General features: G+C 37.1%; 2 protein-coding genes and 1 pseudogene across 2 annotated transcripts in view; 2 read left to right on the top strand and 1 right to left on the bottom strand.

Moving 5' to 3' along the window:
• LOC106341705 (fructose-1,6-bisphosphatase, cytosolic-like) overlaps window positions 1-12,683 on the top strand; it is a 40,229-nt gene that overhangs the window by 7,736 nt on the left and 19,810 nt on the right. The gene's annotated exons all lie outside the window — the stretch shown is intronic.
• LOC106338080 lies at window positions 2,135-2,618 on the bottom strand. The gene is made up of 2 exons (XM_013777138.1): window positions 2,415-2,618; window positions 2,135-2,305 (listed from the first exon to the last, which is right to left on the bottom strand). The coding sequence occupies exons 1-2, from the start codon at window positions 2,616-2,618 to the stop codon at window positions 2,135-2,137; spliced, it is 375 nt and encodes a 124-aa protein (XP_013632592.1).
• On the top strand, window positions 9,095-11,095 carry LOC106341704 (annotated as a pseudogene).

Genomic DNA, 12,683 nt, shown 5'->3' with positions numbered 1-12,683 from the left:
GCTCCACTACGCCGTTCTGCTGCGGAGTATAGGGTGCTGTCAGATGCCTTCTTATGCCGATGCTGTCACAATATTTATTGAATTCGTGTAAAGTAAATTCACCACCTCTGTCTGTGTGTAGCGTCATTATTTCTTTGTTGAAGTCCTTTTCAACCAGCTTCTTGAATGTCTTAAATTTTTCGAACGCGTCACTCTTATCTTTCATCAATATCGACCACATATACCTTGTGCAATCATCAATAATCACAAAGATATATCGGTTGAGAGAGAGAGTTGCAGGTGAGATTGGACCACAAAGGTCTGCGTGTAGGAGTTCGAGGGGACGTGACGACCTGAACATCGTTGCTTTTGGAAACGGTCGTCGTGTCTGCTTCCCTACCAGGCATGAGTCACAGAGACGTTGTTCTTCACTTATCTCCGGCAAACCATATACCATTCCTTGTGTTGCCATAGCTCTTATCGTTTTGAAGTTAACATGGCCGAGTCTGGCATGCCATCTCCATGGTTCCTCCTGCAATCTTGTGTGCAGACAGGTTGCTCTTCCCACTTGTAACTTCAGCTTATAGAGACGATTTGCTGTTTTCATGACTTTAACAAGCAATCTCCCTTCAGGATCTTTTAGAGTCAAGTAGTTGTCTTTCATTCGAACATCACATCCTTGCTCCGTTGCTTGTCCTAAGCTTAGGATGTTACTCCTTAGTTCAGGAATGTAGTAGATATCTGTAAGCAGTTTATGCTCTCCTGTCTTAGCTTCAAAGAGAATCGAACCCTTGCCACTTATATCAACGAATGAGCCATCTCCAAACTTTACTTTCCCTTTGATGTTTTCATTCATCTCTGAGAAGTAAGACCTCTCTCCGGTCATGTGGTTTGAAGCGCTATTGTCTAAATACCAGACACCGTCTTCCTTCGTGTCTGACTCGAGCCTCTTAGGCATGACCTTGCCTTCATTAAGAAACACTACCTCATGCATATATAGTGCTTCATCCGCAACTTTTGTCTCTGCTTTGTTGAGCTCTTCCTCGTCTTTCTTTTCAGTACACACAGATGCAAAGTGTCCCTTCTTCTTGCAGTTATAGCACACGATCTGAGAATAGTCCTTCTTCTCTTTACTTTTCTCGTGTGTGTTGCTCCTGCCACGACCTCTGCCTCTGTTACCTCGTCCATGTCCTCTGTTTTGGCCTCTGCCTCTTCCTCCATTATCTGACCCTCTTTGATCATATGACTTCTCAGAATTTGAGTACAGAAGACTTCCTTGTTGCTCAAACGGTTCATACCCTTTTATACGTTCTTCATAAGCTTTAAGTCTTCCGATAATGTCTTCAAAGCTAGTCGTCTCTAAGTCTAACAACTGCTCTAAAGATGCTGTCATATGAATGAATTTCGGAGGTAGGCTATTAAGGAACTTCTTCACGACCTTTGGTCCTTCAATACTTTGACCTAACGATGCCGCCTTAGAAGCAAGTTCTGATATCTTTCCTGAGAACGTATCAATAGAGTCGGAGTCCTCCATCTTCATACGATCGAACTCATTCATCAATGTTTGGAGACAGGCTGATTTAACTCGTTCTGCTCCTAGGTTTCTTGTCTTAATAGCTTCCCATATCACCTTAGGGGAACCTAGGTCTCCAACTTGCAAAATCAGTCCTTCAGGTATCGACTGGAACAGAAGTACTGTTGCTACATCATTCTTCTCGTCGTCTTCTGTTCCTAGCTCAATTGTTTCCCAAACCTTATGAACACGCAGAAGAACTTTCATCCTCATTGCCCAAACTGTGTAGTTCGACGTTGTCAACATCGGACAGACCACAGCTCCAGGTACGCCATCTTTTATCTTCACTAATGCCTTTGAATCCGCCATGGTTTATGCGATCAATAATAACCACAAGCTCTGATACCAAATAAAGGAATCAAAAACACAAAACTTATAAAACGGTTCTTTGTTTTATTTATTTCTTTCTTAGCTTTCTTTCTTACAATTAGATCATCTTACATTAGATCTCTTTATATAGGTAATAGGGATCCTTATCTTAACCTATTACTAGTCTATCTAGGATTCTTAGCTTTATCCTAAACATATAAGTTATTCTACTTATCTTTAATGAATAACTCGATCTTCAAGTAACCTTGAAGCTTATCCAACAGCTAAATCACCAAATCTAAACTGGTTCTCTCTCCAATAGCTTAAAACATCCAAATCAGGAAATGACTTTCTATCTAGCCTTTTCTCCTCCAAATACACATCTAAATGTGTTTTTGTGTTTCCCATATTACTTCCAAGGCTTCTTTCTAGTTCAAAGAGATCCTAATATTAAATTGAAAGTTAGAAGCAACTAGATCCTGTAAATGAGTTCAAGCAAGCAACCAAACAGCCGTGTAAATGAAAAATATGAGTGATGATGCTGAGAACTTACATTGTCTAAATCATCTTCAAGAGGAGATTCAGTAACTAGATCCTGTGGATTTGGAACAAATGAAGCACCTGAAGAACTGCCCCGGGTCCTATCCTGATACTCCTTATAAAGATCAGTTAAGTTAGTCCTAAGTACTTCAGTTTTTAAGCTAGAAGTAGCAGGATCCACTCTCTCATAAGCTTTCTCAAGCACATCCAACTTCATTCTTGGATCTAATATTGCTCCCATAGCCAAAATGATGTTGTATTCCTCCAGTACTTAGTAAACTTAACTTGCATATCTTTAGCCATTTGCCTCAGATCATAATCATCACAACTCGCAAATTTTTTCAGCAGTAGCTCAATCCTCCAAACTTGAGTGAAGTACACACAAGATGTGGGATACTTAGATCCTGAAAAAAGAGTAGTAATAATACTGAAACGTTTCAGCAACTCACTTATTTTTTCTCCACGATTCCACTCATCTTTAGAAGGTAATGAATGGTAGTTTCTGTCAACAACATCCAAGTTTTTAAATGCTTTCCTGAACTTCAATGCCCTAACTAGCATTTCATACGTAGAATTCCACCTAGTAGGAACATCCAGTGATAAACCAGCTCCACTTCCAATCCTCACTCGCTCTACACACGATGCAAATACTTGAATTCTTGTCTGAGATGCCTTCACGTATCTAACACTTTCCCTGATGTTATGCAGGAGATCCTTTGCTAATTCTAAGCCTTCTTTTACTATCAAATTCAGAATGTGAGCACAACATCTTATATGCAAAAATTTGCCATCACGTAACAAGCCAGAACCACTAATCATTTGAAGCTTTTCCTTGAGGTTTCTCTGCATACTATCATTGTTAGTAGCATTGTCCAAGGTAATAGAGAACACCTTCTTATCTAAACCCCATTCCATCATACACTCGAAAATCTTATTAGCAATTTCTTCTCCTGTGTGTGGCGGCTTAAAATCACAAAAAGCCAGAATCTTACTATGCAAGTTCCAACCATCATCAATGAAGTGCGCAGTAAGACAAATATATCCTAAGTTATGAGGACGAGATGTCCAGAGATCAGAAGTGAAGCAAACCCGACCAAGGTGGCTAGCAAACACTTTTTCAGCTTTTCTTTTTCTATTTCATACTTCCTAAAAACATCAGCAGCAGCGGTCTGTCTACAAATAGGCTGAAACTCTGGATTTAAATACTTGTATCGTTCTCGGACCTTCTCATATTCTACATATCTAAAAGGGAGATCATGATATATGATTACCTCGCTAATCAGACCACGATCTATCTTTTGATCATATGCAGGTTTAGCTTCCTTCAAAGGCTTCTTTGAACAAGTATCCAAGTGGCATTGAAGACGATGAGTCCCAAAGCTGTGATTCTTTTCATTACATGTCACTAACTTCCTACCGCAGTGCAAACACTTTGGCCCTTTCTTTGCCATCTTCTTCTACTCCCACAGACACAAAGTCTTCCCAAACGAGTGATGTTTTACCTCTCTTGCGTGGAGCTTGAGTTGATTCCCCTACTTGAGTTTCACTTTGCTGTGCTTGTAGTTGTGTATCTTCTAAATTTATCTCAGCTAGAGCATCTTCTTCGTTCATGTCTATTAACTGATCCATGCTGTAACTAAAAGAACAAAAACAGAATATTCGAGCTGCATCTTCGAGCTGCATCTACAGGAGTCAAACCCAACAGTAGCCTATTCGAGCTGCATCTTCTACGTCACCTCGATCGTTACAACTTCACGTCTTCTTCACTCCCTTCTAGATTCAGCAATCTTATTTTGTCAAAGTTCACTTTAGTTCTGATGGAAGCAACTATTCCGTCATTGCTTTAAAAGTAACATCATCAGTAATAAATTCTCTTGGATTCTAAAAGAAAAAAAAATCAATATTATACTTAAATGATATAAATTTTTATTTTTTTAAATCCGTTGAAAAAACAGTTAAATGACACGTGTTATTTGAGATTATTAATAAGTTTTTAAAAGATGAGGTTTAAAAACTTTTGTACACTTTTTTGATGTTTTTAATATTTTTCATTTTCCTTTAATTGTAAGAACTATTCTAATAACTCTTTGTTGGAGCTGCTCAAAGGTGACTGGTTTAATCTTTGAGAAGTTTTCTAAGATAGTTTTTTTAGTTTATATTCACAAAAATAGTCTTCAATAAAGAAAATGACCAAAATAAATTTTATTAAAAGATAAAAATATATTTTTATCCTAGGTTAACTAATTTAAACTTAGTTTAAAATTAAGAGATGTAGTTTTGGGGATAAAGTTTAAAATTTTTAAAAATAAATATTAAAAATATCAAAATAAAAAGAGCAATTTTTGTTATTTTCTTCTTTGAGAGTTATTTTTGTGACAAAAACTTAAAAATGTTATTTGAGAGAATTGCTCTTAATCTTTTTATGTGCAATTTTTATTAGTATTAACTTTTTATTAAACTTACACATACCGGTACAAAATTTTTTTATTTTTTATTTTTATCTTTTTATGTGCAATTTTTTATTGATCTTTTTTATGTGCTATTTTTTATGAGTCTTAACTTTTTGTAATAGGTCTTTTTCGCTAAAATACATATTTTTATTTTACAGATAATATTAGTATATAACATTAGTTTTGATGTGCAATATACAATTTTTTTTTTTTGAAACCTAACTTGAGAAATGAGAAGTCAGACCTTTGGGAGAATGGTGGTCAACTGTATCATTACAAAAATATTGAAAAAGAATAAGCGAATCTTAGATTCTCATCGTGACGGTGAGACGATCAGGCGATTGCGTAGAAACGTATGAGTAGGAAGTTAGTTCGTTATCGTTATCCCCAAAGACAAAAGACGGACAAACCTGTCACTGTCACGGGTCAACCCGATCTTGGCTGTTCATTCGATTTTATCAACGGTCGAGTCTTTATCTACCTTGAAATGTGCAACACCTAAATTAAGTGGCAAATCTTCAAAATAACATATTTTTAAGTTTATGTCACAAAAATAGTTCTCAAAAACTAAAATGATCAAAATAGCATTTTATCTTTTGAAAAATTTAAATTTTTTTTATTTTTCAAAATTTAAAATCTTATCCCAAAACCCTACTCTGCAATGCTAAACCCTAAAACCTAAACCCTAAACCATAAATCCTAAATCCTAAACCCTAAATCCTAAACTCCACCCCTTAACTCTAAACCCTAAACCCTAAACCCACCCCTAAACTCTAAACTCTAAACCTTAAACCCTAAACCCTAAATCCTAAACCCCACCCTTTAACTCTAAACCCCACCCCTTAACTCTAAACCTTAATGTCTAAATTAATTTACCATTGGGGTATAAGTGTATATTTATTGAATCAAAGAACTATATTTCTCAAAGAACGCTTTGTTAAAACTCTCTCAATGCTTTAGAAAACAACTCAAAAAACTAAAGCTCTCAAACTCATAAGATATGCAAACACCCTTGCATCTCTTTATATAACTTTATAATTATCCTAAACTCATTAGGATTAACACAACTCTATTTCCTAATCCTTTAGATAAATTCAAACACAATAGGATTAGGTAGCTTGTACTCTAAGCTATTTCATGCTTATCTCAACACTCTCCCCCTTAAGCTTGAAATCTTCTCTCTTCAAGTCTTGAACTCCAATGAGACTTCTCATCTCTACAAACTTAACTCTTCCTAATGCTTTCGTAAGTATATCAGCCTTCTGTCTTACTCCTGCAACATGTTCGACATTCACAAGTCCTTTTTCAACACATTCTCTAATGAAATGGAACCTTGTGTGAATGTGTTTGCTGCGTCCATGAAAAACCGGGTTCTTGGACAGAGCTATTGCCGACTTGTTGTCGATCTTTATCACCACAATCTTGCCGGGACGACCAAGCACCTCGTTGAGAAGATCCTGCAGCCAAATCGCCTGCTTCGCCGTTTCTGTCGCTGCCATGAACTCTGCTTCACATGATGATAATGCGACGATCTCTTGTTTCTGAGAACACCATGTAATGGGGTTACCACCGAGGTAGAAAATGTGACCAGTCGTGCTCTTTCCATCATCTGGATCAACATTGTAGCTACTATCACTATAGCCAACCAAACTCTCATCCGACTTTGCCTCAAACACCAAACCATAGCTCAATGTCCCTGCCAAGTAACGGAGTACCTGTTTCAAAGCCACGTTGTGTGATACCTTGGGATTGTGCATGTATCTGCTCAAGATTCCCACACTGCACGCAAGATCAGGTCTCGTATGTAACAAGTACCGAAGACAACCAATGTTTCTGCGGTACTCTCTCTCATCAACTCCTTCTTCCTTCTCTGCTTTGCCGAGTTTAACTCCTGCATCCATGGGTATATGCGCAGAGTTACATCCCATTAAGCCAGCTTCCTCCAAGATCCTAGTAGCGTACCGTTCCTGACTCAAGATTATGCTTCCTTCTCGTTGAATGACCTCTATCCCAAGGTAGTAGCTCAATCTTCCGAGATCGGACATCTCAAACTTTGCCGCCATAGCTCTTTTAAACTCGTGAATCATCTCTATGTTAGACCCTGCCACAAGTAAGTCGTCCACATAAACAGCCACTAGCAAGAGATCTTCGTGTTGCTTCTTCCGGTACAGAGATGGTTCTTTAAGACATCGTTCAAAGTTTAGCTCACACAAGACCGTATGAAGCTTCTCATTCCAAGCCCGAGGAGCTTGTCGCAACCCATAAAGCGCCTTCCTCAATTTATAAACTTTATTCTCACTACCTTTCACAACAAAGCCTTCAGGTTGTTTAACGTATACCTCTTCTTTGAGTTCTCCGTATAAGAAAGCAGTTTTTACATCCAAATGATGTAACTCCCATCGATGTGAAGCCGCCATTCCTATGATCAATCTGACTGTTTCGATGCGAGCAACAGGTGCAAAGACCTCGTCAAAATCTACTCCATGTTTCTGAATGTATCCCTTGGCTACAAGCCTCGCTTTATACTTGTTTATGCTTCCATCGGCATTCTTCTTCACCTTAAAAACCCATTTCAATCCGATTGCCTTACAGGTTGAAGGAAGATCAACTAATGTCCAAGTATTGTTCTTTTCTATCGACTTGATCTCTTCTTTGCAAGCATCTCTCCACACTTTCTTTTCTTTTGCTTCACCATAACTCCACGGTTCTTCATTGATAAGCATAAGAAGGTTCTCGAACTCAGCCTCACATAGTAAATCATACTGCTCGTCTTCCTCACATAATAACTCATAGTCATCAAGATAACTCGGTTTGTTGATGATACGAGTAGACCGTCTTAGTATCTCTGGTGGTTGATCAAGATTCTTCTCATCTTCTTCGCTTTCTTCATCCTTAATACTCACCCCACTACTTGCGTCATCGTTCCTATCTTCCTTGTTAGCAAAATCTATCACACCCATCTCCGTATGTGGCTCCTTCTCTGTTTTTCTCCACTTCCAACTCTGTTCTTCACAGAACACGACATCGCGGCTTACTATTATTCTGCGAGTCGATGGATCCAATAGCCTATATGCTTTTGATCCCGGTTCAATCCCAAGATGCACCAATGGTCGTGACCTATCATCTAGCTTCCTCAAATGTGGTTTATCTACTTTCACATGCCCCACGCAACCAAACACTCTAATATGTTCGATGCACGGTTTCTTTCCTCTGTAGCTCTCGTATGGAGTTTGTAGTAACAAGGTTCTTGTAGGAATGCGATTAATAAGGTACGTTGCGTGCCTAACAGCCTCACCCCACAAGTAATTTGGAACATCCATAGCTTTTAGAATGCTTCGTGTCATCTCAAGTAACGTTCTGTTTCTTCTCTCGACAACTCCGTTCTGCTGCGGCGAATATGGAGCGGTTAGATGACGACTAATCCCTGAGCTTTCACAGTAATCTTTGAACTCTTGGCTTGTAAACTCTCCTCCCCTATCTGTACGAAAGGTTTTAATCTTTAATCCCGTCTCTTGTTCAACCAAGCTTCTGAATCGTTTAAACTTTGTGAAAGCTTCACTCTTTTCCTTCATGAGAATGGACCACATGTATCTTGAATGATCGTCTATTAAGACGAACACATATCTGTTACTTCCAGCAGTTTGTGGTGTAATAGGACCACACAAATCCCCATGTATTAGCTCCAATACCCTTGAAGCACGATATGAGCTAGCTTGTGGAAACGATTCTCGTATTTGCTTCCCACGCAAGCAAGCTTCACAGATTTCTTTTTCAACTCCAAACTTGGGCATTCCGATAACCAAGTTCTTGTCCACCATCTTCTTTAGGTTACTCAAGCCTATATGCCCTAAGCGTGCATGCCACTTTGATGATTCCTTTAGATGTACTAGCTGCAAACATCTTGTATTTTCAACCTCCATTGCCACCTTATAGAGTCGATTTAGAGCTCTCTTTGCTTTCACCAATAATCTCCCTTCACGATCATACAAGAGTAGACAATCATCTTTCATCCTCACCTCACAACCAGACTCAGTAGCTTGCCCAAGACTCAAGATATTACTCCTAAGATTAGGAATAAAATAGATGTCTGAAAGTTCCTTGCGTTCACCATTCTTAGTTAGGAATATGATTGAAGTTATATTTGTGATAAAAACTTTTTTAGTGTTATCCTACTCATTTTTTCAAATTAAGTCTTTTAAAAAGAAAAATAATGCAGGTTATATATAATATCTTCTAAACATCTGATTAAAAAGGTATCCGCTTCATAACGAGGAGAGCGAGAAACAAAGATGGATCACGAAGCAGATGCTTACCGTACGGATTTGATGACCATCACGAGATTCGTGCTGAATGAGCAATCAAAGTATCCAGAGTCTCGTGGGGATTTCACCATTTTGCTCAGCAACATCGTTTTGGGATGCAAATTCGTCTGCAGTGCCGTCAACAAGGTAACATTTCGAATCTTGAAACTGGGTCAATTTTGTCGCTTTTAGTTCTGTTTCTGGAATACTTTTTAGTTGTCTCAATCATAACTTCTTTTTTTTGGTGTGCAGGCTGGTTTGGCCAAGCTTATTGGACTTGCAGGGGACACAAATATCCAGGCATGTTAATTATGTCTTTTGTCTAGTTTAAAGCTTTCTTCTTGTTTTTTTTTTTTTATATTTCTTTTAAGTTGTGTGCACGCATGAGATTTAATACCATTTTTTTTGTCTCTGTGTAATATAGGGTGAAGAGCAAAAGAAACTGGATGTGCTCTCTAACGATGTTTTTGTCAAAGCTTTAGTTAGCAGTGGCAGAACTGTAAGTTAAAACATAGTTTTTCTATGAACTTGAGAAGGGTTCGTAACCGAAACCTTGTGGCAGTCTGTTCTTGTCTCGGAAGAAGATGAGGAAGCTACGTTTGTGGAGTCATCCAAGCGTGGAAAGTAAGTTTTCAATTGATCTCTTGTCTATTTTGAGGATGAAAATGTATGTTGTAGTGGTAAACACAGTCCTACTGTCAAATAGGTACTGTGTTGTTTTTGATCCACTTGATGGATCCTCAAACATTGACTGAGGTGTCTCCATTGGAACAGTATGTTACTCTCTTTCACCCAAGTTTTTCCAGAAAGTATCTGATGTGAAAGTTTTGTAATTTTTTTTTTTATTTGGCTTCCATGTGTAAGTAGATCTTTGGAATTTACACAATGGAGCACAGTGATGAGCCGACTATTGAAGATGTTCTGAAACCTGGGAATGAAATGGTTGCAGCGGGTTACTGTATGTACGGAAGCTCCTGCATGGTACTGAAAATGGCAATTCACAAAAAAAAAGAAATATCAGTAACGACCAGTCTGATTAGTTTATTTCTAGTTTATTAACTTGGTTGTCTCAGCTTGTGTTGAGCACTGGAACAGGTGTCCACGGATTTCCCCTGGACCCATCTCTAGGAGAGTTCATATTAACTCACCCAGACATTAAGGTAACAGGAAGGAACCAATAAACAATCTTTCTCTTTCTCAAGATTCATTATTTCTTCTTGTGTAACAGATTCCAAATAAGGGAAACATATACTCAGTGAATGAAGGAAATGCTCAGAACTGGGATGGTCCAACCACAAAGTATGTAGAGAGATGCAAGTATCCCAAAGATGGTTCTCCCGCAAAGTCACTGAGATATGTCGGAAGGTATAATATAATGGGGAACCTTTTCAGTTTCAAAGGCTAAGGCTGATGCTTAATTTCATTGTCTTAATTACCAGTATGGTAGCCGATGTTCATCGCACTCTGCTTTATGGAGGAATCTTCCTGTACCCGGCTGACAAGAAAAGCCCTAATGGGAAATTGCGGTAGCTTAGGAAAATTAATTACTAGAGTTCAAATATATAATCACTAATTTGCCTTTGATTTGATAAATTCGCGAAACTTGTGCTGTCGTGTTTTGGTGTCAGTGTCCTGTATGAAGTCTTCCCAATGGCATTCTTGATGGAGCAAGCTGGAGGTCAGGCCTTCACTGGCAAGAAAAGGGTAAATTAATATCCTCTGACCCTTACCTTTCATTGATTTGTTGATTTCAGTTAACCGGAGGGTCCAAGTAGTTTAATATGAAAATGCGTGATGCAGGCACTGGACCTTGTCCCGAAAAAGATCCATGAGCGTTCTCCCATATTTCTTGGTAGCTATGACGATGTAGAGGAGATTAAGGCTCTGTATGCTGCGGAGGAGAATAACTAAGCTTTCCATTGTAATATTTTGTTTCTATATATAATACTTTATTTCTATATATAATATCTCCTGTCGAGACAAACCAAATGAATCAATTTTTTTTTTGGTCAAAAAACCAAATGAATATATATACCAATAAGACTGGTTAAAAAAATAAAAATAAAATATCTTTCAATAAATATTTTATTTGTCTCCAGCTTGCAACATCTTTGTCTCCACTGGAAGGGGAAAATGGTCTATTAACACACGAACTTTTAAACCATGCAAAAAAATACATGAACAACACGAAAATTGCTTATTTCTCTATGAACTAGTTTTTTCTGGCTTTTTTACACACGAACTTTTAAATCATGCCAAAAAGCACATGAACAACTCTATTTTTAGAATTACATACACAAACTATATATTTTAACTAATTTCCCTAAAACTGTAACGGTGTAATTTAAACGTTGACTTAGTTTATGACATGTGGAAAACCGGTTTAATTAGGGTTGATAAAAAAATACTATGTCGTTTTATTCTTTTTTCTTTTTTGTCAATTGCTTTTTTTCAGAAATCGTTTTACTCTTCATCATCAGTTGGGGATATTGCGCCGATTTTATAGTTCCTTGTGGCAATACATGTAGATTGTAAGCTAGTAGTTGCTGCTTTTCTTTCTTTATGCATCATGTAAAACGTTTTATTCTTCTGCAGAATAATAAATTTTATCTCCAATTGATGACGAAGAATAAAACTATTTCTGAAAAAGAAGAACAGTTGACAAAAAAAGAGAGAAGAAGGATAAAACTACATAGTATTTATCAATCCAAATTAAACCGGCTCTCCACCCGTCACAAACCTAGTTAACATTTAAATAACACAATTTACGGTTTTAGGGGAATTAGTTTAAAAATCGATAGTTTGTGTATGTTATTCAAAAAATAGAGTTATTCATGTGCTTTTTGGCATGGTTTAAAAGTCCGTGTGTCAAAAACCAGGAATTCATAGGGAAATAAACCACTTTTCCGTTGTTCATGAGGTTTTTGGCATGGTTTAAAAATCTGTGTGTGAAAAGGCTGGGAACAATTAGTTCATAGAGGAATAGACCATTTTCCCATATCTCTCTGGTTTGTAACTTAATTTCAAATTCTCATCATATTCAAGTATTAAAGTGTCAAACACTGCCTAAAGTGTCAAACACTGCCTTAATTTTCTTATATCATGTAATTTCATGAAGTATTTAAAGTTTTAAAACCAAAATGAAAAAAAAATCAGTCGTCTGTAGAAGTTGATAAGAAAGATCAGAACTACCTTGTCTAACACTTGTTTCCATATGAAGTTTATGTATTTACTCTTATTATTTTTTGACTTTTTCTTGGGTTCACCCCCTAGGGTGAACCTTTAGGTTCACCAACCAATAGAAAGTTGTCATTTTAGATCTAGTATCTTTTAATTAAGGAAACAAAATAACTTGCCAAATTATATTATGCTTTTAAAATAAAAAATAAAAAATTAAATAAATAAAAATAACAATAGTTCTTAAAAAAGATTATTTAAAAAAAATATTATTTTTAAGATTTAGAGTTTAGTGTTTAAGATTTATAATTTAGAATTTATCCAAATGTTTAGTGTTTTTCCAAGGGTTTAGGG

This window comes from Brassica oleracea, chromosome C4, assembly GCF_000695525.1.
Source record: "Brassica oleracea var. oleracea cultivar TO1000 chromosome C4, BOL, whole genome shotgun sequence".
In the NCBI taxonomy this organism is placed as follows: domain Eukaryota; kingdom Viridiplantae; phylum Streptophyta; class Magnoliopsida; order Brassicales; family Brassicaceae; genus Brassica; species Brassica oleracea.
Note: the sequence above shows the minus strand (reverse complement) of the source record. Positions and strands in the feature narration are given on the sequence as shown.

What these genes read in the sequence shown, in the direction of transcription:
- LOC106338080 (XM_013777138.1), bottom strand. Translation starts at nt 2,618, where the DNA reads ATGAAGTTGGATGTGCTTGAGAAAGCTTATGAGAGAGTGGATCCTGCT. An exon ending in TTGAAGATGATTTAGACAAT is followed by an intron (nt 2,306 to 2,414) that starts GTAAGTTCTCAG and finishes ATTTAATATTAG; the next exon opens with GATCTCTTTGAACTAGAAAG.